The 22,922-nt window shown below is 55.9% G+C and overlaps 1 protein-coding gene across 4 annotated transcripts in view; it reads right to left on the reverse strand.

The window, feature by feature from the left end:
- The window catches only part of AXIN2 (axin 2), a 30,415-nt gene extending 10,234 nt beyond the window's left edge, over positions 1 to 20,181 (reverse strand). Inside the window, exons 1-4 of one of the 4 annotated variants that reach the window (XM_079798820.1) lie at positions 20,017 to 20,181; positions 16,356 to 17,293; positions 8,114 to 8,254; positions 388 to 490 (exon numbers count right to left, since the gene is read on the reverse strand). In XM_079798820.1, the coding sequence (XP_079654946.1) occupies positions 388 to 490; positions 8,114 to 8,254; positions 16,356 to 17,170 (1,059 nt within the window). In that variant the 5' untranslated portion in view covers positions 17,171 to 17,293; positions 20,017 to 20,181. Of the gene's footprint in view, positions 1 to 387; positions 491 to 8,113; positions 8,255 to 16,355; positions 17,294 to 18,520; positions 18,926 to 19,365; positions 19,883 to 20,016 lie in introns of those variants that run through there. The other 3 variants (XM_079798818.1, XM_079798821.1, XM_079798819.1) reach the window with 3 other exon arrangements.
- Positions 20,182 to 22,922: the final 2,741 nt, after the last annotated feature.

Raw genomic sequence — 22,922 nt, forward strand, 5'->3', positions numbered from 1 at the left:
GCACTGTTCGTTTCTGTAAACAGGGAGGCTAACAGAAGAGACAAAACTCCCTGCCCTCAGGACGCTCCCATTCCAGTGGGACCAAGGAGAAGCGTGGGTGATCTGCTATCACGTCCTGGTTTCCCAGAGGAACTGCTTTGGTTTCTTTCTCATAGTTTTCTTTTATGAACGGAGGAGATGGAAGGGCTCAGGAAGGTCATGTCAAGCTCCCCTCTGCTCAGCATCACAACCCAACGAACCACATAAGCCTTCCTTGCCTGGTCTTCCCTCCCACCCTGTTCCCAGCAGGCTCAGCACGGCCCCTCCCACGGTCTCTATGCCCCGCCTCCTCCCACCCCCTTTCTCCGTGGCTAGAAACAGCCACCTCCCCCTCTAGGCTATACTCACCGGGAAATGAGGTAGAGACACTTGGCCATTGGCCTTCACGCTGCGATGCATTTCTCTCTGGAGCTGTTTCTTACTCCCCACGCGGTAAGGAGGGATTCCATCTCTAAGGGAAGGGAAAAGACAGAACCCGCAGGCTCACGAGGTGCTTTCAGCATCAGGATGCTCAGATCCCACCAAGGACGGAGCCACACACCTCCCCGAGTGCACCCTGCCCCTGGGCCACGGCTGTCCCTGCGGGAAAGTCAATCCACCATCACACTGCCAAACCTCCTGCCCATCAACCATCTCCGGAATGGCTTCCCCGACTTGGAAAGAGGGTGGTAAGCTCATCTCTCAGGCTGTCCTCTCAGAGTGAAGACACCCAGCCAGAGTGAAGACGCCCCGTTTTACAGGTGCCTGAAGCAGGAGATCCCAACACCCTTTTGGTCCTCCCAACAACCTGTTGCCACCACAACACACTACCCTGAATCAGGAAACCAGGTGTGCCTTATGGCGCGTGCCAGGGCAAAACACAGCAGGCAGAGGGGCCAGACCACAGAGGGCCAAGCAGGGCGTTCGTGAAGCTGTGCGTAACTCTCCAACCTCAACCTCCTAGGCCAGTGGTCGGCAAGCTCATCAGTCAACAGAGCCAAAGAGCAACAGTACGACGATTGAAATTTCTTTGGAGAGCCAAATTTTTTAAACTTAAACTTCTTCTAATGCTTCTTCTTCAAAATAGACTCGCCCAGGCTGTGGTATTTTGTGGAAGAGCCACACTCAAGGGGCCAAAGAGCCGCATGTGGCTCGAGAGCCGCAGTTTGCCGACCACGGTACCTAGGCGTTTCCAAATTTCTTCCTTGTACAAATCGCCAGCAGGGTAACTTCGGGCTTTTTCCTTCCCTCAGCTCCCATCCCAACCAACAAAGTCTCAAGAGACATGACCAATGTGGGCATAGAGACAAAGCCCCTACTCTGTGGCATTTCTGTGCCGTTCATGCCAGTATTTGAGTACCTACCATGTGCCAAACCTTGTTCTAGGCACTGGGCAAACGAGCAGGGGAAAATGCAGAGGGCGGCCTATGAAGCTTTATCCTAACGGGTGCCCAGGCAATAAGCAAAAATAAAAAAAGCAAAACCTATAGTATGTCAGAGGTGGTAATTACCATGAGGCCCCGACGGCCCTCCTCACTGTATTTGAACAACACGAGTGGAAGAGGTCAGAAGCGCCTGCACTCGGTACTCCCAGCTAGTCTTCCTCAGAAACACCGTGACTTTTGGAAAAGAATTTTATTCTTGAGAGCAGCCGAATGGTCAAGGGGGTACAACTTTCCCATCACCGCCCCTTCCGGAGGTGAAAGCCTCATGCTCGAACAGCTCCCTCCTGAATCACCCTTGGAGGCTGTCAATATTGACAGGAGGCGTCTGGCTGTTCCCTTTCCCTGGTGTTTTGTTCACGGGAGGGAGGTTGGTTCGGCAGCCGTGGGTGAAACCAGCAGCGCCTAAAAGGGCGCAGGAGCCAGCCAGCAGCTGACCTCTGGCCCCTTATCTGCGAGGCCCTAGAATTCCAGTGTCTGCATTTTCCGGAAGTCTGCTGACCGAGGCTGGACAGGGCCACGGCGGGGGTGATAACGGGTCACAGCAGATCAGCGATCTGTCGGCCGTACCTTGGCTGAGAAGCACATAAAGGATCATCGTGTTGAGGGTGCAGAGCAGAAGGAGACCGGGACCTAAAGTAAGGCCTTAAACACCCTGAGTCCTGTCCCAGAGCAAGGCCCAGGGCAGAGGCAGCGAGCACCGTGGGAAGCGGTAGCCACTTGCCAGTGCAGGTCAGGTCGCCCAGACAGTCTCCTGCTCGTGGGGCCTGGGACTCGACGGGGCCCTGGAGGCCAGGGAGGATAAAGGTTCCAAGGCCCACCTGGAGCTTATGTACTGAAACGCAACGTTCTCACCTTGGGATCGGAGAGCCCGGGCTCTCCAGAGCATTCCCGAGTGAGTAGTAAACCAGGTGATGGGTTCCAACCCAAGGCTGCTGCCCCCACACACCGAGTTCCTACTGGGGGTCAGACACTCCTAACATAGAACCCAACTCGGTTCTCACAAAACCCAAGTCCACCACATCTGAATGCCCAGCGTCACCGTCAGCAGCGGGCAGTCCCGGGGTCGGAACCCAAGCCGCTGCGCTGTGGGCTCAGAACAGGTGCCTCAACCACCTACACCGTCCTCGGTTGGGGAAGCAAAGCTCCCGACTGAACATGGGGGTGCATTTCCTAAGCCCCATGGAGTCACCTAACATGCTGGAGGAGACCTGGTGAACATTCTGGAAAGTCCTCTCCCACCACTTGATACTCCCTGGCTGGGGGGCATGCCAGGTGAATCTTCTGATCTCTAACCTAAATCTCTGTGGGGCAATGGGGGGGGGGGCAGAGGGTAGTGGAGGGCCCACAGGTTGGGGTTCATGCTGGTCTAACCATCTCCTGCTGCCTCAGGGCAGCAAGGCACGGTCCTCACCCTTCTCTTGACCAGCAACCCTTCTGGGACTTAAGCGGGTGGATGTCTCTGCTTTAGGCCTCTTCCTGACAATCTTGGGGGCCAGGAGTCAAGCACCCCATGACCCCACTGTGACCCGCCCATCCCCCACAAGACTCTGTCCTCTAGTAGTCTTTTCTCCTTTCCTCCCAGACAGAAATCAGTGGTCGGGCTTTTTGACCTTTGTCTTTTCCCATATGAGGTAGAAAGAAAAGAGAATCGGGGAACATAAGTACGGGGGTGAGAGGAAGCAGTTCACTGGCCCATTGGAAGGCCAGAGGAACAAATGCTCAAATGATGGTTTTTAAGCACGGCCTCAACCAACCAACCAACCAACCAACATGCACACACGTGTGCATGCACACACGTGCACGTGCACACACACACACACACACACACACACCATCAGCACCCCCATTCAACCACTACTACCACCACCACGACTCCACCACCACCAGCTCCCCCATCCCCCGGGCAGCTGATGGAGCCAGTGCATCTTCTTCCAAAACAGCCCTCATTCCAGAAGGGGGCCTCTCTCCTTTTTGTTCAGGCTCTGAAGTCTATGATCAGCTTCCTGGCTGCTCAGAACTGCGGCCTGAAGCCCGCGCGCCGGGCCCTGCACGGCCTCCTCTCATTACGCACATGTGAGCTAACGAGCCGCTGCCGGGCCAGCTGTTCCTGGGAGCACCGGGCTTGAAGTGTGGACTCCATTTAGCTGCCATTTAAGCCAAGCCAATTAGCTTAGCCTTTTGACTCCGCGGTGGTGCCCGGCCTAACCTGAATGTCATCTTCCGGGGACTTTGAAAGAGCGGGCTCCTGCGCTCAGGCGTCCACGCTCAGCTCCATTTGGCAGCCTCTCAGAGGGCCTCTGATCACAGCCAACATCAAAAGCCCGGTTTTTAAGATAAGGTAATATTTGAAGTTCACACGGAGGCTTTCACTGGTGTCCAAAGTAAACCCATAAGTAAGATACAGGGAAACAAAAATAAATAAATAAAATAACCCGCACCGCCCTCTGTGCGGGACGCGGGGAAGCGCCGTGCACTGATTTGGGGACACCCAGGGCGGACGCGGCCTTCAGGTCAAGCTGCTCCACGTGGCACACGCGATGCCTAACACCTAACACAGGGCACACCTGGGGGGCGGAGGGCCTGCTGCTGCCGAGGTCCCCAGCCTCTGGCTTCCTCCTCCTCGGCCCGGGGCCCAGGAACGCCCGCCCCCTCCTGTCTCCCATACCCCAAAGGCTGGGGCTTAGGACTTGGCTGGGAATCTGGCAGCTAACTTTCAAAAAGAAAAAAGAAAAAGAAAAAAATTTTAAAGCCATTTCTTCCGAGAAGGTGGGTTTCAGAGTAACAGGCTCATAAACGGGCCTTCTCAGAGGCGTCTGAGGACCCCGGCCCCAGCCATCTGTAACGGGGCGTTTTCCTTGGCGGGAAAGCAGAAGCCAGCCATGGTTTCTTCAAAGCCCCTGCCCGCCGGACCTCCAGGCCCCGCGGCCCGGGGAACAGGCAAGGCAGGCTGGCCCTGCCCACCTTCCACCCAGGCCCCCTGCAAAGGCCCCGGGGCTCCATCGGCTCCATCGCAGATGAGACAATTGCTTCCCCGGGCTTGTGTCTAATGAACTCCAACCTTCTGGAGTCTATTGAAGGCCGCCCATGACCCCCTCGACCCCTCCTCAGTCGCACCCCCTCCTCAGCTCCCAGCAGGGCAGCCGGCCCCCTCCCGGCCCCTGGCCGCCCCCCTCCCCGCCCGAGCCGGCCATTGTGCCCAGGAGAAACAGCCAGGGCCTTTTCATGCTTTATGGGGCGCTCCTATTCACTTGTTCAAGGAAATTTCAAAGGGCCTGCTCCCCTCTTATCCCCTCTAAGCTTCCCCGGATGAACAATGGGCTGAAAGCGATTCAGTTCGGCTTTTCATCCCCACACACTTCATTCCTCGCTCGGCACTCTCATCGGCACCAGGCCCACAATCGGCAGAGCTCTGAGGAGGGGTCTAATCCCAGCCCTGGGAATCCTGGGTGACCCGCCCGGCACTGGGCACACACACACACTCAGGGCACGCCAAGTCCGCTGGGCAGGAGCGCGGGGAGGGCCCCGGGGACCCCCGGTGCCTGGCAGCTTGACACCCACAGAAACCTCTAAGCCCAAACACGCATGCCATCTGATGGGCTTGGAGACCCCTCTGTCCCCCACTCTGGGCAGCACCAGGCGGGGCCCCTGGACAAACCGTTCCCGGGAGAGGATGCCCTGCTCCCAGCTGGCATAAGAAGGCCCCAGTGGGTCCAGCTGTCACAGCCCTATCTGGTTCCCGCCCACTTGGTTGGGAGGAAGCTCAGCGCCACCCAGCGCCGGGCCCCCAGGTCTCCGACCCTCCCAGGCACCTGCTCTTGAAGTTGGCATCCTGGTTTGCTCACCCCCAAGCCCACGCAGCTTCACCCTGGGCGGGATCCCCGAGGTTCTGCCAGTGGGGGCCCAAGGGAATGTCCTGTGCCCCAGAGAGAAAGCCACAAAGTGAGGGCTCTGCCTCTGTATGAAGTGGGCCTCACTGGCCACACTCTACCCTCCTGCCCAGAACAGCTGGCTCGCAAAGGCCACCTGTCTGATCCCTCTCCCGGCTCCAGGCCTACAAATTCTTTAGCTAAAGGGGAGGGCGGGGGGGGGGGGGGGGGACAGAGAGCTTTAAAGTCACCTCTGTAAAAGTGAGGAAGGTTTTCTTTTGGGAAGGGGATGAAAGAAGAGGGGTAATGGGGGAGGGTGCAGGGGAGAAGTTGCAACTTGCTCCCTCCTACCCCTCCCCCCAACCCATTAAAAAAGAAGCAGTGTGGGTGATCGCTAATAAATAAAAATAAAAGAAACTCAAACGTCTCATTATCCACTGGTCCTAACAACACATCTCACGTTGGCAATGTGGGTGCTTGGGGACAGGGGGAGAGGCAAAGGGCAGGGGCCGGTGTCTGGCCTGGAGGTGAGTCTGGTTCTGCCATGAGAAGCCATGGAGGCATGGGCCTCACTTCCACCTGTCAATCACAGGCCTGCCTACCTTCCCAAGTGGGTCTTGTGAGGCTCCACCACGTATGGGGACCACGCCCACGTCATCTCATCGTGAAGCCAGAATAACACAGGGATGCGGGTGGAAATGAAATGCGGGCAAGGAGCAGGAAGCCGGCCAAGAGAGTCTCTAAGAAACTAAACAGAAGCCTTCCGTAAACTACCTTTGACGTTTGGAGCGTCCCTCGGTGCCCTCATTCAAATCCGACCTAACCTATTTCACACATAATGCTACCACTCCCACGCAACCCCCAGAACAACAAAGGCTGAAGGCGTAATGCTACCAGCAGCAAGCACACGACGGCAGCAAACAAACAAAAACTACGGCAGGCAGGGTGACGAGAAAAAGAAAAGCTAGTTTTGAAAATGGGAGGGGGTTCCGACCAGTGTGGCTCAGTGGTTGAGCATCGACCTATGATCTAAGGTCATGGTTCGATTCCCAGTCAGGGCAGATGCCCGGGTTGCAGGCTCAATCCCCAGTTGGGGGCGTGCAGGAGGCAGCCGATCAATGATTCTCATGGATGTTTCAATCTCTCCCTCTCCCTTCCTCTCTGAAGTCAATAAAAATGTACATAAAAAGAAAAGAATATGGGGGGGGGTTGCGCACAATACCACGTGTAGGGGCAGATAGCCTGATATAACCTTATAATCTATGAGATGATACAACGTAGAATGAAAACAAATATTGATATTAATTATTTGGATCAAGAAATAAATTATGCCTACCTAATACTATTCCATAAAGACAGTAAAAATGTATTAAGAACTATGTCCATCAAAGGATAATTTTTCTCAACATGGATATTTAAGGAGTTCAGTCTGACTTACTTCTGTGGAACTCCTCATTCCTCCACGTTGGAGGAAAAATGTGTGCCCTTACTTACTGCTTCTCAAGGCAAAACTGCTATTCTCTTATTAAAGTGGAATGCTTCACCTTAAGGATTTCTCCCTTTACCACCAGGGGAATCTGAGGTGACACAATAAAAGCCACCAGGATTTTAATCAATAGTAGAGTCCCAAACCAGCCTCATCAACTTTCCTTCTAACTAGTTCCATGCCAGAGACCAAGCAACAGGCCGTGGGCCAATAAAAACCATATAATCCCAAACAAACTGGAAGAATAGGCAGTCCAGCTTTTAGGAAGGTAAAAGGAACAAACTCTAAGTACGCCGGAACTCACACAGCTCTATGGGTTTGCCTTTTAAAACTGTTCCCTCAGTGGGAGAAAGTCCTACTCAAACACATTGGTGGGGAAGCCTTCAAAGAACATTTCTAGAATGGCAGTTCTCAACTGGGTGTTGGGTGAAAAGCTCTTGAGGAAGTTTTGCCCAAGGCCAGGCTCTCCCTCCAGTCTCCTGCATCAGAATCCCAAGGGATGGCAGGAGATGGGGATACCCAGCCCCCCGCTCCCCCCCCACACACACACACATACACTATGAAATTCACATAGAATGTATGCTGTTGGCCATCCAGATATCACCATTGCATGACCACAAATGACCTGAAGCTCAAAGCATGACCCTGCCCACTGCCCTGCTGACCTCAGCAGACCACCCTGATGACTTGGATGGCTTTCAGAAATCAAAGCCATCCGTCTGCAAAAGAGCCAAGATCAGACTCCACTTTGGAGGGAACCCAAACTTGGGGTAGAACCCCCACCCGACACAGAGCAGGCATTCCGGCGAGACTTACTCAGTTGAACGATGCCCATGTGAGCACATTCATGAGGGAAACTGACACTTTTTGACTCACACCTTCCATGCCTTTTCCTTCAAAAACAATGAACTAAACACAAACCCTTTTGATGCCACCCTGTCCCCCACCTGTTGGTTCTATAGAAGCTGGCTTTCAAGGCCAACCCAGCACTTCCGCCCGCAGGGAAGGCAGGCAAACTGACAACCAGAAGATGTGTTGTGACACCCAAGAAATGTACAGATCTTCATCTTACCCTTCCACGTCACCTCAGTTTTCTTCTGTTAAGGTACCACCCAACCTTCCCTTCAAGGCTCTAAGCTTAACACCACCCCACCTGCCATGCCACCCTCCTCAACCACCAAACACATGTCCACAGATGGGATCTGCAAAGCCAGGTGAGGATGGCTGAGGACTCTGGCCAGCTGGCCCTGCGAATCACATGCCAACCATGTACCTGATGGGGACACCAGAATACTTACACGCTACTGTCCGTCATGGACATGGAGTCGTCAGTCAGTGCGTCGCTGGATATCTCACTGTCGTTGGCACTGGTGGCTGGTGCAAACACGTAGCCGGAACCTACGTGGTACGGGTTAACAGGATCGCTCCTCTTGAAGGACCTGCAGGGAAAGTAGGACAGCGGTGCGTCACGGATGCTCAGCAGAAACCCCGGCAGCCAGGTGGCCCCAGGACGAGTGCACAATCCCGCAATCCACTCAATGGCAACCTGCTGCCCAGGGCCAGCTGCTCTCTGGGTAGAAAGCAGGGGCTTGTAAGACACTGCTTGGCCCGGGGAGAAAGCAGGCTGGGTTCCTCTGCCCCCAAAGGAAGGTCTGCCAGGGGACGGAGGACCCCAGAGGCAGCCAGGGGATCCTACCAAGTTCTAGATACACACTCACTTATGGGAAGGAACAGGACTCTGGTCTTGGAGGGGAGGCTATGGAATAAAAGAGGGGAGTAAGTGAGTGGAGATGGGGTGTCTTCCTCCTCCCTGTCCCCTATCCAAGTCAGCACCAGGGGAATACAATGTCAGGTCCTAAGGTATCTTCAGTTTCCTCAGGAGCTGTTAGCGTAGTTCTGAGACGCCACCACTTAGAGGCCTGGCATGGCCTTCGCATCTCAACTTTGGGCCAGTGAGCTGGACAGATGGCACAGAGAAGTTCAAGACAATGTTTAGGACTTGCACCGCATCCACAGCTGGGCCTCTGTGTGCCCCCCCACCCCCCCGCACCCCACCCCAGGTCTTCATTCTCCCAGGCTGGCTAAGGCCGGCGGGTTTAAAATGATGTTTCAAAGGAGGGTCCAGGCCCCTCCTCCGGTGTCTCCCCTTTTGTTTCAGTGGCCTCTGCCGCCCCATTTTGCCCTCTTGACCTCCTCCCAGAACAACCAGTGTGCCTGCCTCCTGCTGGGCCGCATTCCTCTTGTGTCACCAGCGAGGGCCTTACACGTGGGGGGAGAGAAGGAGGCAGGGGCCAGGGTGGTCTTGGGGCTGCAGGAAGGGGCTGTGAAGCCTGAAGTTGCAGGCGGCCTCATTTACAAAGACGGGCATACTCCACGGGGCCCACCCAGTCTATGCCAACGACAAAGAAACCAACTGGAGGGGAACCGAGGACTCAGAGAAAAGACCCGACCCCATCAGGCCACTGCACCCCATCAGGCCACTGCGACTGGTCCTTACAAAGATGGCCTCGGGCTGGCAGATGCAAGGGACCCATGAAAGGTCAAAGCAGTCTTATGCTCGTGTGCACTGAGCTCCCACTCACCTACCATGTGTTCGGCACCACACTGGACTGTGGGTGTACCCAGCCCCAGTCTCTGGTCGCCTGGTACCCATGGCCTGCTAAGGGGTGTCACCATATGTGGGGAGGGAGTGGGCACCACGAGGGAGGTAGACAGTGTAATTACAGGCCCATGAAGAGGAGCACAACTTTATACTCATCATCTCATTTAATCCTCAGGGCCCCCTGTGCCCATTCTACAGGTGTGCCCGTGGTGGTCCCACAAGTACAGCAGCCTGGCCTGGACCAAGAGCTGGTACGAGTGGGTATGGGATTGATTTATTTGGCGCTCTCGTTTGCTTCCTGATACCAAGACTGGCCTCAACATTTAAGAAAGCTCCAGAATAAGAGGCAGTAAGTAGAGTGACCTGGTAGAGGCAATCCTGGTAGAGCTAACGGGGATGTTTCTAGCTGGATGGTGATGGAAACAAGGTGAACCCCCCTGGGGGTGAACAGGAATTCGAGGAGATGCCACCAGGAAGGGGGAAGGAAAAAGTAGTTAAAAAGCCTTCCCCAGCCCAGCTGGCGTGGCTCAGTGGTTGAGCGTCAACCTATGAACCAGGAGGTCATGGTTTGATTCTCAGTCAGGGCACATGCCCAGGTTTTGGGCTTGATCCCCAGTAGGGGGCGTGGAGAAGGCAGCCAATCGATGATTCTCTCTCATCATTGATGTTTCTCTCTCTCTCTCCCTCTCCCTTCCCCTCTCTGAAACACACACACACACACACACACACACACACACACACACACACACGTATATTCATTCTGGCCCAGACTGGGGAGGAAGGGGGTGGGGCTAGCTGGGTCAGGAAGGGGCAGGGAGAGGAGAGGGCTTGAGGTTTTCCCAGCAGCATGGGTGATTGAGGGAGGGTGCACCAGGTTGGACTGGAGGGAGGGGTGGGGGCGGACAGGGAGTCGCTGCCACAATTTGGTATGAGAGCTGGAATGGGGCAGGGGCCGGACAGACCGAATGGGACAGAAGAGGAGGAGGAGGACGGTCCCTGCCTTTAAGGGGCTTGGGGGCTCGCCACTCTTGTGGTCGGAGTGACAGCACTAACAAGGTAAGTCACATTCAGAACCGTAACATTTTAGAGTCAGAGTGAACCTTAGACATTATCTAAACCAACCCCCTCAGTTTGGAAATGTTGATAAAAACCAAGAGCGGCCATTGGTTGAGTACTTAGTAAGGGTGGGGTCTTTGTTCTTGTCACTGATGTTCATCGAGCATCTGCTGCCCAATCATCTTTCATCCTCACAAACACCCAAGAACTAATGGAAACCCAGGGGGGACCCCAAAGCCTTCTGGGAGGCCAACAGGCTGAGGACTGGGCCATGAGGAACCCACAGCTGGACTCCTTGAGAAGCTTGGCTGGCAGGCACCTTGGTCCATTCTACTGAACTAGACGGGAACATACAGCCAGATCTTAGAAATGTTATGTAGATGCAGAATCAACTGGAAAGTGCAAAGGGGGAACACTGCCATTGAACCTATCAAATACCTTGGGTGCTCTGGCCCTGTTCTCACATCTGTGAAGGGTGAGACATCTTACTACCACCCAGGATTTTTTATGACAATTAAATGAGGATGGGAAGATCTTCCATGCCTTAGAGCTGGTCCCCATGTCCTTAATCTGGGATTCCCAGGCACCAGGGCTAGAGAGAGGAGTAGTGACGGGGGGGTGGGGGGGTGGGAAGGCAATTGGTTTCTCTGGAGAAGAGAAGGAATGAGGTGTGATTCAGTGAAAACAGTCTCCTAGTTGACAAGGGAACCAAAGAAGAAGAGAATGGTCTTGTTTGGCATCAAAGGCAAAACAAGAGGAAATGGGCTTATGGGCTTCCTAAGCCAGAAAGAGGAACGCGCGTTACGCTGTTAGGGTCCAAGTGGACCCAGGGAGTGGATGGGGGCAGGTTATGGAATTGCCCGAGTCTTTAAAGTAGCCACTCTCTGGGGTGCTTGGATGGGGCTACTGCTCAAAGCATGATGGACAAGAGAACGTCTCCAGGATCCCTTCCTGTCTTCAGGAACACGGTCACGAGTAAGCTTCGGGAGCCCCTGATGGGAAACAGAAACCAAGAGGTTGAGAGCTGGTGCCAGCTTAGCTCCCACCCAGCTGGGTGACGCAGGCAAGCCACAGCCCCCAGGGAGGGGGGGTGTCCACCTGAGACAAGCACAGCTCTAACGCAGCCAGCGGCATCACGTGCTCACATCCTCTGAAAGGCCCCAGGAGGGCGCTGTACTCTGGGGGGAGTCAGTTTAATGCTCCAAAAACCAAGAGCCAACATAAGCAGGGCTCTTTCCCCTCTGTGGTGTTTACCACGACGTATATTAATTACACAGCATTGCTGTGTTTCACACTGAATGCATGTTCTGAGCCACTAGACTGGAAGCTCCATGAGGGCCAGGACCCATCTGACTTCCTCACGTAGGTCTGTCTCCCCAAAGCTGAACGTAAGCTTGTGACATGGGGCAGGAGCACAAAACCTTGTTAAACCTCCTTAAAATACCTGGGACCATCAGATTGGGCCGCTGCTAAGTTTTCTTTTTTAGTCCAAAGGCAAAGTACAAGATCAAAACAGCCTTAAATAGCATCCAAACACCCCTTCTGCCACTTGAGTGTTGCTATCTTTGTGGTGTTAACATATCAACAATGTCCCAAATGTAAGGGTTATAATTCAACTTCTACAGGGAGAAAATGACTCAGCAGGCATTCCTCCTGCTCCCGCCCCAAACAAAAAAGGCACCCAACTCAAATCCCACGTGTGCTCCCAGCGTTGCCCTCCTTGAACACACGGATCCCAAAATAAACGCGTCTCCCTTTGCTTCCAAAATAGAGGGCTACTGTGTGACCAGTCATTAAACACAGAATACACTGCTCTTAGCTCAGTTGACTGCAATAAAGTGTTTGGACTTTCCTACAATCATAACAAGATAAGGCCGAGAGGAAGGAGGCAGGGTTGTGGGGGGAGACAAACTCAATTTTTGAGAACCCCAAACTTGGTCAAAAATCACCACATAATTTTAAAAAAAAAATGGATTAAAGCTGTTTTCTTGTGATTACTTTAACACACACACACACACACACACACACACACACACACACAACGGAAAGAAACTCAACCATGCTACAGTAATTGTACCCAGATGCTTTGATTTCTTCAGGACTGTTGTGCTCCCAGTTGCTGGCAGGATTTTAAATTCCTAGGGAGAGTGGAGGCCTATGGTACACATTGTGCACTGGGCGGACCAAGTTTGCAACTTCCATGTGCAAAGGGCTTTCAGTTGTCAGGTAGCCGAGGATCCTGGGATCTCATTCGCTGGGGGAACGTGTGCTGCTTTGCCTCTTCTCATCTCTTATCTGGGTGAGATGCTGCAGGCCCAAGCCCCTCCCCAAGCACCAGGGCAAACCCCTCCAGAGAACACAGCAGAACTGACCGTCGGGGCCTCCTTCTGGGCACCCCCCCCCCTCAAAACAATGCAACTTTTAAAAACATTATTTGCTTCTAAGGCCGTGTGTTTAGGGCTTCTAGAAGCCCTGTGACAATTTACTCCCAAAGTCACTGTCCAAAAGGCAATATACTGTCTTTGGGAAGCATTCAGGGGGCATTCGGTGGGGGCCGGGCACTCGAGAGCGTGGGGCACTTGGGCCCCGAGAACACAGGCAACGTTTACCGGGATGTCTCAGCAAGCTGCCCTCCCAGAGCTCCCACCCCTCACTGTGGCCTACTGCTTCCAGCATATCTTTCCTATGGCATCACTTTCTTTGATAATTGAAGCCAAGCTTGATTCCAATGGCTTCGCACAAAAACCGGCCTCATCAGCGCGTTCTTTCAGAGGCAGGAGGCACTTGGAGCCAGCAGAGGGCCATCTGCTGGGCCCGGCTTATTTTAAGTGAGGCCAGAGCAGAGGGTCCAATGAGAGACAGATGAGACCCGCCTTGGGCAGGGACACACAGGGGCCAGCGCAGAGAGGGAAGGAGAGAGGGAAGGACGTGGGGGGCGGCTCTGTGCGCCCCACACTGTCTTCTCCTTCCTGAAATAAATGCTGGGCCCAGCTCCTAATCCCACAGCCCCCTTCACACACACCTCGCCACTCCGTGCGTGTTTACGTGCCGGCCTTTTTACACGTGCTTCTACCAACAGGTCACTCTTGCTCTAGGTTATTTATAGAGACCATCAAAAGCCCAGGCCTCCCACTCAACCACTGGCAAACCAGAGTCCTTCCCTCTGAGGATAATTCCTGCTCTTCCGTCCCAACTATTTATATTAAACCTGACACCAAATCAGTAAGGACACAAACAAGTCATTAAAAATGGGGCTCCTTTGAGAGCCCAGGGTAAACACAGGGCCTGGAAGACCAGCCAGGGCTCTGGGCATCCAGCTGCCGGGACTGGGCCTCACCAGCTGATGAGGGAAAGCCTCGGCAGGACTCACTTATTTATGTTCCGTTCATTTCACTCAATAAAAGCCCGTCCCATAGGTCAGGCACCTTGTTGATGAGTGAGTGAGCGAATGAGGAGGGAGACTTAAAGAACTGGCTGGAATCCCTACACCCCCAGAACCAGCTGCAAAGACAGACTTCAGTCCAACAAACAGAGAAAGCTGAGGCACGCCACCGAACACTCCAACGCGTTACAGTGACTATGGGCTAGAACCCAGGAGTCACTCTTTGAAAGTGGTATCTTAACCTGGTTGCCCTCTGCGCATACCCAGTAGTTAACATTACTAAATCACACTCATTATAACACTTTATACAGACATCTGTTCCAAACATCCTACGAGCAGCCTATGACATAAACAAAAAGGATGGTGCCCACACCTTTTATGGATGGCACATGGGGTTCAGAAAGGCTTAAACCCAGGTAGTAAGTGGTAGACAGAGCCAGGACCCAGTCCTTTAAATAACTTGGGACACCCCCAAACACACCGCTGTACCCATGAATATCTTGCATGTTAACACGAAATTTGGATGTGGCTTAAATCCTCTGGGACAACGCCCACCTAAGATACCTGGGCTTCATGAAGTCCTGGTACAACATTTCATTTCAACCCACCCGTGGGAAGAAGTACACCCAAGCACAGTACGGGAAGTCAAGAGGCCACGGAAAAGGTGCCACCGATGCGGTGGTGGTGCCCACGGTTCAGAGCCATGGAAAACACCGGAAACACAAAGGATCAAAAAGCTTCACAAGAGTCACCTCCCCGAAGTTCATCCTGGTACTACCCCAGCGAAGGCCTGTGGAAGGGGGAGGGGCACCCCAAGGCTGGGTCTACTGCCCACCCACGAAGGGGAGGGGTCACGGCAGGGTCCTGCCTCCCAGTGCTTTCTTCCTGATGACATCCCAAACCACACGCAGTGCTATTTACAAAGGTGACACTCGGGGTCCTGACACAGAAGCCCCACTGTGAGAGGCCCCAGGGGAAGCAGCCGCCTCACCGCAGGCCTTCAGGAGTCTCAGCCACCACTGCCAAACGGGAGAGCAATGAGGCCGGAAGAGGGTTCACGCGACGTTCACTTAATTAAATGGGGCAGCAGCAGCAGGTGCCCAGGGAGCTGCCCAGCCCAGAGGCCAGAACCAGTGCCTTCCTTCAAAACCACCCGAAACCATAAGCGTATTGATGCTGAAACAACTTCAGGTGATCCTCTGCTTCTTTGCAAAAGCCCATCGGTTCCACTTAGGTGGAGACCAGATGTCTGTGAATGGCTCCCAAGGATGTCAGAGCGCCCCCTGGTGGTTGGAGAACAAGCCCATGCCTCCCTGCGAAGCCAACTGTCTCAGCCGCCCCCTCAATCAGGGCTCCTAGGTTCAGACCTAGCTGCTCTGCCCCTTCGGCTGTTGCTGCTGGTGGTGACTGGAGGCCCTCCCCTAAAGGGACAGGGCAATCGCCACAGAGTCTTGCACACACGGAGAAATACACCATGGCTAGCGAGGCAAGCCTTTCAGCTGGCAATCAAGCACCCACCCCCCCTTCCCTTGCATGCCATAGGCAACAACCTAGAATTAAGAAGCTCGGTCTCTTTTTGAATATTCGGGAGGAGAGAGAGGGAGAGAAGCAGCAAAACTCATGCTCACAGGTCTGAAGTTGCCTTGGAAGGTCAAGAATCGTAAGACTTGGCCATTCTGTAAAGGACTGTTTGTCTTTGAAGCCTCAAAAAGGGAAAGTTCTCCAGGGCCCCAGTCTTTGCTGGCCAAGACCTCTGCTCCATCAACACTGAGCAACAACATAATCAGCCGAGGTCTGCCTCCGGGTGCGGGCTCTGAAAACCTGCATTCACACACCAGCAGACTCCGGAGTGAAGGTCCTGCATCTGGGACAGCCACAGGGCCTTCCCGGGTAAGGAGAGTTTCTTGCTGGGTGAATTCTACAAACAGCCCCAATTGCTGGCTCTTATCTTCACATAAAAGTTCAAAAGATCCCACTTACCCCACATCCAATGGGTACACACATTACTTCCTGAGTCTCCACCACAACCCAGCTGCCTCCCTAGCCACATTAATTCCACTCTCTACTGATGGGTGGGGAATGGCCCCTTCCAAACCGGTGCTTACTGTATTGGGTGACTCAGCGGCATCAAAAGCTGCTGTCTCTCTCTCTCTATCTCTCTCTCTCTCTCTCCTCTCCCCCGCCCCCCGCCAACCCCCCTTTCTAAGACTGGCACAGGAAACTAAGTAACTCGCCTTAATGAATACTGCTCACCAGTGTTTGAATTAGCACTGGCAGACTGCAGGCACTTAGGTGTGTGTGCATCGGCCACCGTCCCCCCCGGCCCCCCTCCAACAACAAAAAGCAAGATCAAAGCATTCATGGCCAGTGATCCCGGCTCTCAACGGACCTTTGTCAGCCTCTGCAGCACATCCATCCAACCGTCCACCCTACATAACTCAAAACATCTGCCAAATCCATACCACCCACCACCCACCCCTCCACCCCCTGCCAGCCTTACCTGTATCCATTCTCGACAGTTTCCGTGGACCTCACGCTGGCTGTAGCCCTCAGGGTTTTGCTGGACAAGCCAACCACCGTGGGTGAAAGTTTGCACTTGAAGTCAGCACAAGTCCACTCCTCTTCTTCATTCAAGGTGGGGAGATAGCCACACACGACCTTGAGGCTCCCCAGTCCCCCGTTGCTCATATAAGCTGTGTTTTCTCCCCCACTCCTCACATATTCGAGGTATATATCAGAAGTCAAAAACATCTGGTAGGCATTTTCCTCCATCACCGACTGGATCTCGGTCTGCGCCTGGTCAAACATGATGGAGTCAATCTGTTGCTTCTTGATGCCATCTCTTATGTAAGTCTTGGTGGCAGGTTTCAGCTGCTTGGAGACGATGCTGTTGTTCTCGATGTACCTTTTGTAGATCGCTTTGGCGACGCGCAGAGTTTTGGTATCCTTCAGGTTCATCTGCCTGAACCCGTTGCAGGCAAACCAGAAGTCTAGAGTATCCACGCATTTCTCCCTCTCCAGGAAAGTCCGGAAGAGGTAAGCACCGTCCTGGTCGCCCAGCAGGGAGTGTAATGACTTGGTCCACCGGGTCAGAGGGGAATCCGGAGACGCCCGGCCCTCCGGTTCCCCCAGCCCATCCTCGTTCCGCCGGGCGTTGGAGGAGACAGGCATGGGTTTGGTGGCCGAGCCCTTCCCCACCGCCGGCGGGCAGGGTGGCGTTTCCCCTTCTTCCCCCGGAACCGGGGGCCGGGGAGCATCCTCTCTGAAGCTGCTGCTAGGGTCTGGCAGGCGAGTGACCAGCACAGCACTGCTCATGGTGAGCCGGCTCTTCTCACTGAGTTCAGGGATTTTTTTTCCTTCTCCTTCCAGTTCCTCTCAGCGATCAGCGTGGTCTCTCTTTCTCTCTCGAGTCAGCAGGGGCTCATCTGAGCCTCCTTTCTGGGAAGAAAAGGAAGGGGGGAGGTAGGGAGAGAAAGGGGTATTGATCTAATCAAAACCAGATCTACCCAACATCAAAGCAAGAAAGTAAACAGGCTTTTCAACTCCTCAAATTCAAATCAAGCAACCCAGCTATCAGCGAGGTGCTCATCTAAGGTATCAGGCGCTTTTTCAAAGGCGAAATCTGAGCTCCCGGCACACTTGGGGGGGGGGAGTTTGGGGGGTTGATGGGGAAGGGGCGGGGAAGGTAAAATGGGAGCCGGGAGGGTGGGTGGTGGGGGCGCAGAAGGGGCAGGCGAGGTGTGAGACGTAACCTTCCAAAAAACCCACTGGCCCCAGCGCTCAGGGCAGCCGCCCCGCTCCACGCCCTCCTCCCGCTCCGCTCCCGCTCCCAGCAGCAACTCCAAACACACGCACTCCGAGCCGCGCCGCAGGGCTGTGTGCAGGTGAAACCAATTTCGGTAAATTTCCCCACTCGGCTCTCCGCACAGATAACTCGAGCTCCAAACGTGCCCTTCCCCGGCATCTGGTTCCCATTCCCCCCACCCACCCCTTCCCTCTGCGCCCCCCTTCCCACTCCTTAAAAATTCAGCCCTTCGGCCGGGAAAGAAGCCCGCCCAGCAAGGGGCGGAATGGGCTCCCGGGCTCCCAGCTGGAAACCGCCTCCCTCCCCCGGCGGTAAAGGTCCCTGCGCCCCCGCCTCCCGCCTAGAATAAGGCTCAGCCTACACCTCAGTCTTCCCCGCTCCCCCAAACCAGAAAGCAACTCACTCAGAAGAGACTTTGATCTTCAAACTTTGCGAGAAAGAAGAGAAGCCTGGGGACCCACCACCCCGCCTCCCCCGCCTCCCGAGCCACCTCCCGGAGCCGCGAACCCTACACAACCGGATCGGAAACCGTCTCTCCTACCACAGTCTACGCCAAGAATCCCAAACTCTACTGACCTCGATAAAGCCTGTCTCGTTTTCCCAAAAGAAAAGTCTTATCTCGCCCATAAACAAGCCGCTTTCCCCAGCTCAGAAGGGATCAAACTAAGGAGGGCAGGGGCGGGCGGGGGGGGATGGAGCGCGACCCTCAACGCGGGCCCGCTCCCCGGGCCCAGGGTGGGTGCGCGCGGTCCCCGCCTGGGGCCTCCGGCCGCTGGGCTGGGCAACCGGGCCGGCGGTGGCGGGGCTGCCGGTAGCGCTGCGTTACCCCGGCGGAGGGGAGGTGGAGCGGCCCCCGTTACCTGGAAGACGAAGGCGGCCCGAGGCCGGGCTCTCATCTCCGCCGACCCCCCGGCCCGTCCCCCGGTCCAAATCCAATAGAACGCGTCCAGAGCCGCGGAGCGCGGGGCCGAAGCCCCGGGAGGCGCTCGCAAAACCCCGATCCCGGCGCGGGGCGGTCCCCGGCGCCGCTGCTCTCTTTAGAAGAAGCACGGAAAGCAGAGCCTGGCCCAGAAATGGCGACGCGCGGAGCCCGTGTCTCTCCGCAAAGGGGCCCGGGCGGCCAGGGCGCAGGGCCCGGGCGGGAGGAGAGGCGCGGGGGACGCGGGCGCCCGGGCTCGGGCCGCTCCAGCTCGCAGACTGAGCCTCCTCGGCCAGCGCTCTGGGCCCCAAAGCGCGGACCAGTGGCTGGGAGGGGAGGGGGGAGAGAGGCGGGAGAAGAGGAGGGGCGCGGGGGGGGGGGGGCTGGCGGGGGGGAAAAGGGGCGGAGGGGAGGGCAACTGGGGGGGCGCCGCCACCCTTTCATCCCACCTTCCAAAGCTCGGCACACTCACAACCCCACTCACACCCCATAACCACCACAACGATGCGCTCCCCGGGGGGCATCTGCACCCTCTCCGCCCCACCGCAGCCGCCACTTGCAGAAGTCTCTCCCCTGAGGCCCCCACCACCCCTCTGGGAAGGGGGCTCACCCTCTGGGCACTCGGGGCAGGCGGGCCAAGCCCCCAGGAGCGCTGGGCGCCGAGCCCGAAGCTCTCCTCCGCGCCCGCCCGGAGAGCGCCCCGAAATAGCCGGCCTGCCAACTTCAAAGGGCCGCCCGGCACATCAAAGCGCGCGGGCCGCCCGCCGCCCCAGCCTCCGCACTCACCATAGATCCCCGCGCGCGCTCCGCGGCAAGACCTTGCAAGCGCCCTGGGCAGGGCCCCGGCCCCGGCCCCCGGATCGGCTCGCAGCAGCCCCGGGCCCCCCCGGGCCGGTCCTGGCGTCGGGGAACATGGGGAGTCACGCGGCAGGGGAGGGGGTCCGGGGAAACAATCCGGGATTAGAGCGAGATCCACCGGCGAGGGAGGGGAAGCGGCGTACCCCGCCGCCCCTTTTATGCAAAAGACCTGAGCGGGCCTCCGCCCCCGCCGCGGCCGCCCCCGGCCCCTCCGGCCCCCGCCCGGCCCGGCTTTCAACACAGGTCCTGTTTCCAGCAGTCACTCCGCGCACCAAATGTCCTCCGGGCGCTTCCAACAAAAACTGCGCTGTGGATTTAACAGTGCACTTCAAAGGCGCGAGCCGAGCGCACGGTCCTGGAAGGGAGGTACGCGCCGGCCGCGCCCCGGGCCGCCCTCCGGGCCCCCGCCACCCCTCCTGGGGGCCGTCCGGCCCGCACCGCCCCTCCCGACCCGGTCTCCGTCCGGCCGGACCCCCTCGCGTCCCGGACGCCCGCTAGGAGGCTCGGCGCGACCTCGCCCCCTGTCCCAGGAGGGCTTTCTTTGAAGTAGCTTTGCTGGGGCCGCGCCTCCACCCCTACCTTTTACCGCTGGGCTTTGGGCCGGGGAGACGGGCGCCTCGGACGCCGGGCAGCCACGAAATCCATTGCTATGAGGGGCTATTTTTATTTCCGAGCTTTCAGGTTGTTACTGAGTTGCCAGGACCTTATCAAAGCGCAGCGGGCTCCAGCCGACTCCCCCGGGCCCGGCTTGGGGAGCCAGTGATCCCGCCGCGCCAATCACAGCAGCGCTCGGCCGGCCCGCGCCGCCTGCCTTAAAGGGGCAGCGCCCGGCGCCCGCCCGGGCCGGGCCGGGCCCGCCCCTGCCGCCTGCTCCGCGCCCGCAGTAACCCGTTCCCCGCCCTCCTCCGCCCCCTGCCAGGCCCCGCCGCCCCAGGGGCGCTCTCAGCCTGAGTTCTGATTTTGCCTTTCAAGTTTTCTGGCCTCAGCTCTGGCTCTTCCCCCCCACCCCCCTTGCCTGCCCTCGCCCTCCCCAGCTGTGGAAAGCAACAGTTTATTGTAGCATTCTGGCCAACACAAGAACTGCAAGCAAGCAGATTTTTTTTTCTATCATCAAACACTTTTGCATTTCTATTCAAGTTTTCCTGGGAATGTGGGCTTGGAGTATCTTGTAAAGGAATTTCTAGACCGGCGAACGACCGGCCAAGTGTCACAGGGCGAACGCGGGCCTGCATTTAGAAGGCATGTGCATGCTGTGCTCGTGTGTGTGTGTGTGTGTGTGTGTGTGAGTTAGAACCACGGTGCGTGTGTTCGTGGCTGTGTGAATGGGGGTGTGAATCAGCCAGCACAGGCCTGAGTGCTGAAGATGGGATCTGACACCTTGTTCGGAAGCATGCCTCAATTCCCTGAACATTTAACCCCAGCTTCCCAGCCTGGCCATCTCAGCCCGCCTTGCTGCACACATCACCATCCTTCTGTAACAACTGCACACCCGACACTTTCTTGCGCGCATCCCCCATCAACCCATATGTTACATATTAAACAGACATGGAATGTCTTTTTCCCTTCCACCCGCAGTTCTAATGTATTAAAAACTCCTCACCCCACGGTCACCTTTGAATTCCTGCCCACATTCCCCCAATGTTTATGAGGCAAACCTTCTCTTCTCACTGAATGTAATGAGAAAATATGTCACAAACCTAGGACATTATTCATTCACTCGTCTATTGTACCAGATTGACTGCTCATATGACAAGCTAATAATTAACTTTTCCTGCTCTTCAACAACAAAGGTGTAACCCAATCTGTTCAAGAAATGAAAGGAAGAGCCCAGCACCATTGGAGCTGTGGGAGGCTTTAGCTCTCCAACTCCACTCACTTTTTCTTTATTTACTTTCTTGTTGAACTTAAAGGATGACAAACGCTTTTCCATGCAGAGGTGCCTCGGGCCTGTCATTAGGCCTTCAGGACTTTGAAACATGCAAGAAGGATAGGACAAGAGAAGATACACCACCCACGCTCCGCTGGGAAGGGGCAAGCTGCTGTGCCCTCCCCCAACCCCAAACACCCCCCACCCCACCCCCACCCCACCCCCACCCATGGGGCTGTGACAAGGGACTAGAGTTCTTGTTCAGCCCCTGGGTGCCAAGGTGGTGGCATCTCTCTCTCCAGCACCTGCCTCTAAGTGTGTCCAGGGTCTGCCCCTCTGGGCTCACCTCCCCAGGCAGCCAGGCTGGCAAAATCCCAGCAGTCAGGCTAGGAAATACAACCACCTCAGGGTGCACGGGCCGGATGACTCATCTCTGCCTTGGGGTGAGGAACTGCTGGGTGTGAGGAACCTGGAAGCCAGTCCGCTTCAGGTCACTGGACCTAATAGCCTGGCCTTCCGGAAGGCTGGGATGTGGGACCTATGGCAAGGGCACACCTACCCCCTTCAGCGACCCGGCGAGAGCCAGAAGCAGAGCTGTCCCTGTGGTTCCAGCGAGTCTTCAGGCCACAGAGGATGTTATTACAGGGAAAAAAAAGTATACACTGAAGGGGATGAATGGCTATAGAAGCGTCTATAATATAAACAGCAGCAGGGTGTGTGTGTGTGTGTGTGTGTGTGTGTGTGTGTGTGACATTGGGGGAGGGGAGATCAAAAAATCAAAACATCCAAAATCAAAATAAATCATGATCAGAAAGAGGAGGCTTTAAAAAAGGAAGTGGAAACTTGGTCTTCATGGGTGGTTTTCCTCCCCTCCCAGCTGTCCCCACTGACCCTTCACGGCCCCCCAGCCAGCCCGGATCACCACAGGCTCTGCCCCCTCATTATCCTGGGGCTGCGGCCGGGGGGCCGGGGCTGGGGACTCAGGAGCAAGGCCTAGTTTGGATTAGACCTTCTCACTAATGACCCCCCTGAGAGCCTGGTTTCCAGAACAGGTGCTTCGTAACCTTGGGTCAGTGACTCCCCCTCCATCTACCCCCCCCCCCCCGCCCCTCGCCCCATTTCATGTCTGGTGGTAGATGGCCCGTCCGGCAGGAGGCTGGGCCAAGCGCTGGGAAGCCAGGAGCCCTCTGGAGCCTCCGGGTTTTTGACAACTTGTTGATAATATTTCTGGAGGAGAACCCAGAGTCCTCCGCTTATACCCAGCCCCTTTCTCAAGATAGCACAGTTTTCCATTTTCCCCTTCTCCCTGGCAGCAGGGGTATCATGTGACTTGTTGTAATCCTGCACGGTTGCCTGGAAACAGGAAAGCAAGGTGATGGATTTCTGCACATGCTCACTCTCCCCCGCTCCTTTAAAGAAAAACCCTGCGGAGGATAAACAGCCCACTTTGCCTAAGTGCAAACAAGTTTAATAAAGCAGAGGGTAATTCTCTTCTGAAATGATGTAGCGGGCTGGAACCCTAGAATCCCAGGAAACGAGGGCTCGGCGCTCCCCGAGAGGCATCTGGCCAGATGGCCAACCTTTAGTCAGCCCCACAAATACCCCGGTGGAGGGGAAG

Source organism: Cnephaeus nilssonii (genome assembly GCF_951640355.1).
Source record: "Cnephaeus nilssonii genome assembly, chromosome: 19".
In the NCBI taxonomy this organism is placed as follows: domain Eukaryota; kingdom Metazoa; phylum Chordata; class Mammalia; order Chiroptera; family Vespertilionidae; genus Cnephaeus; species Cnephaeus nilssonii.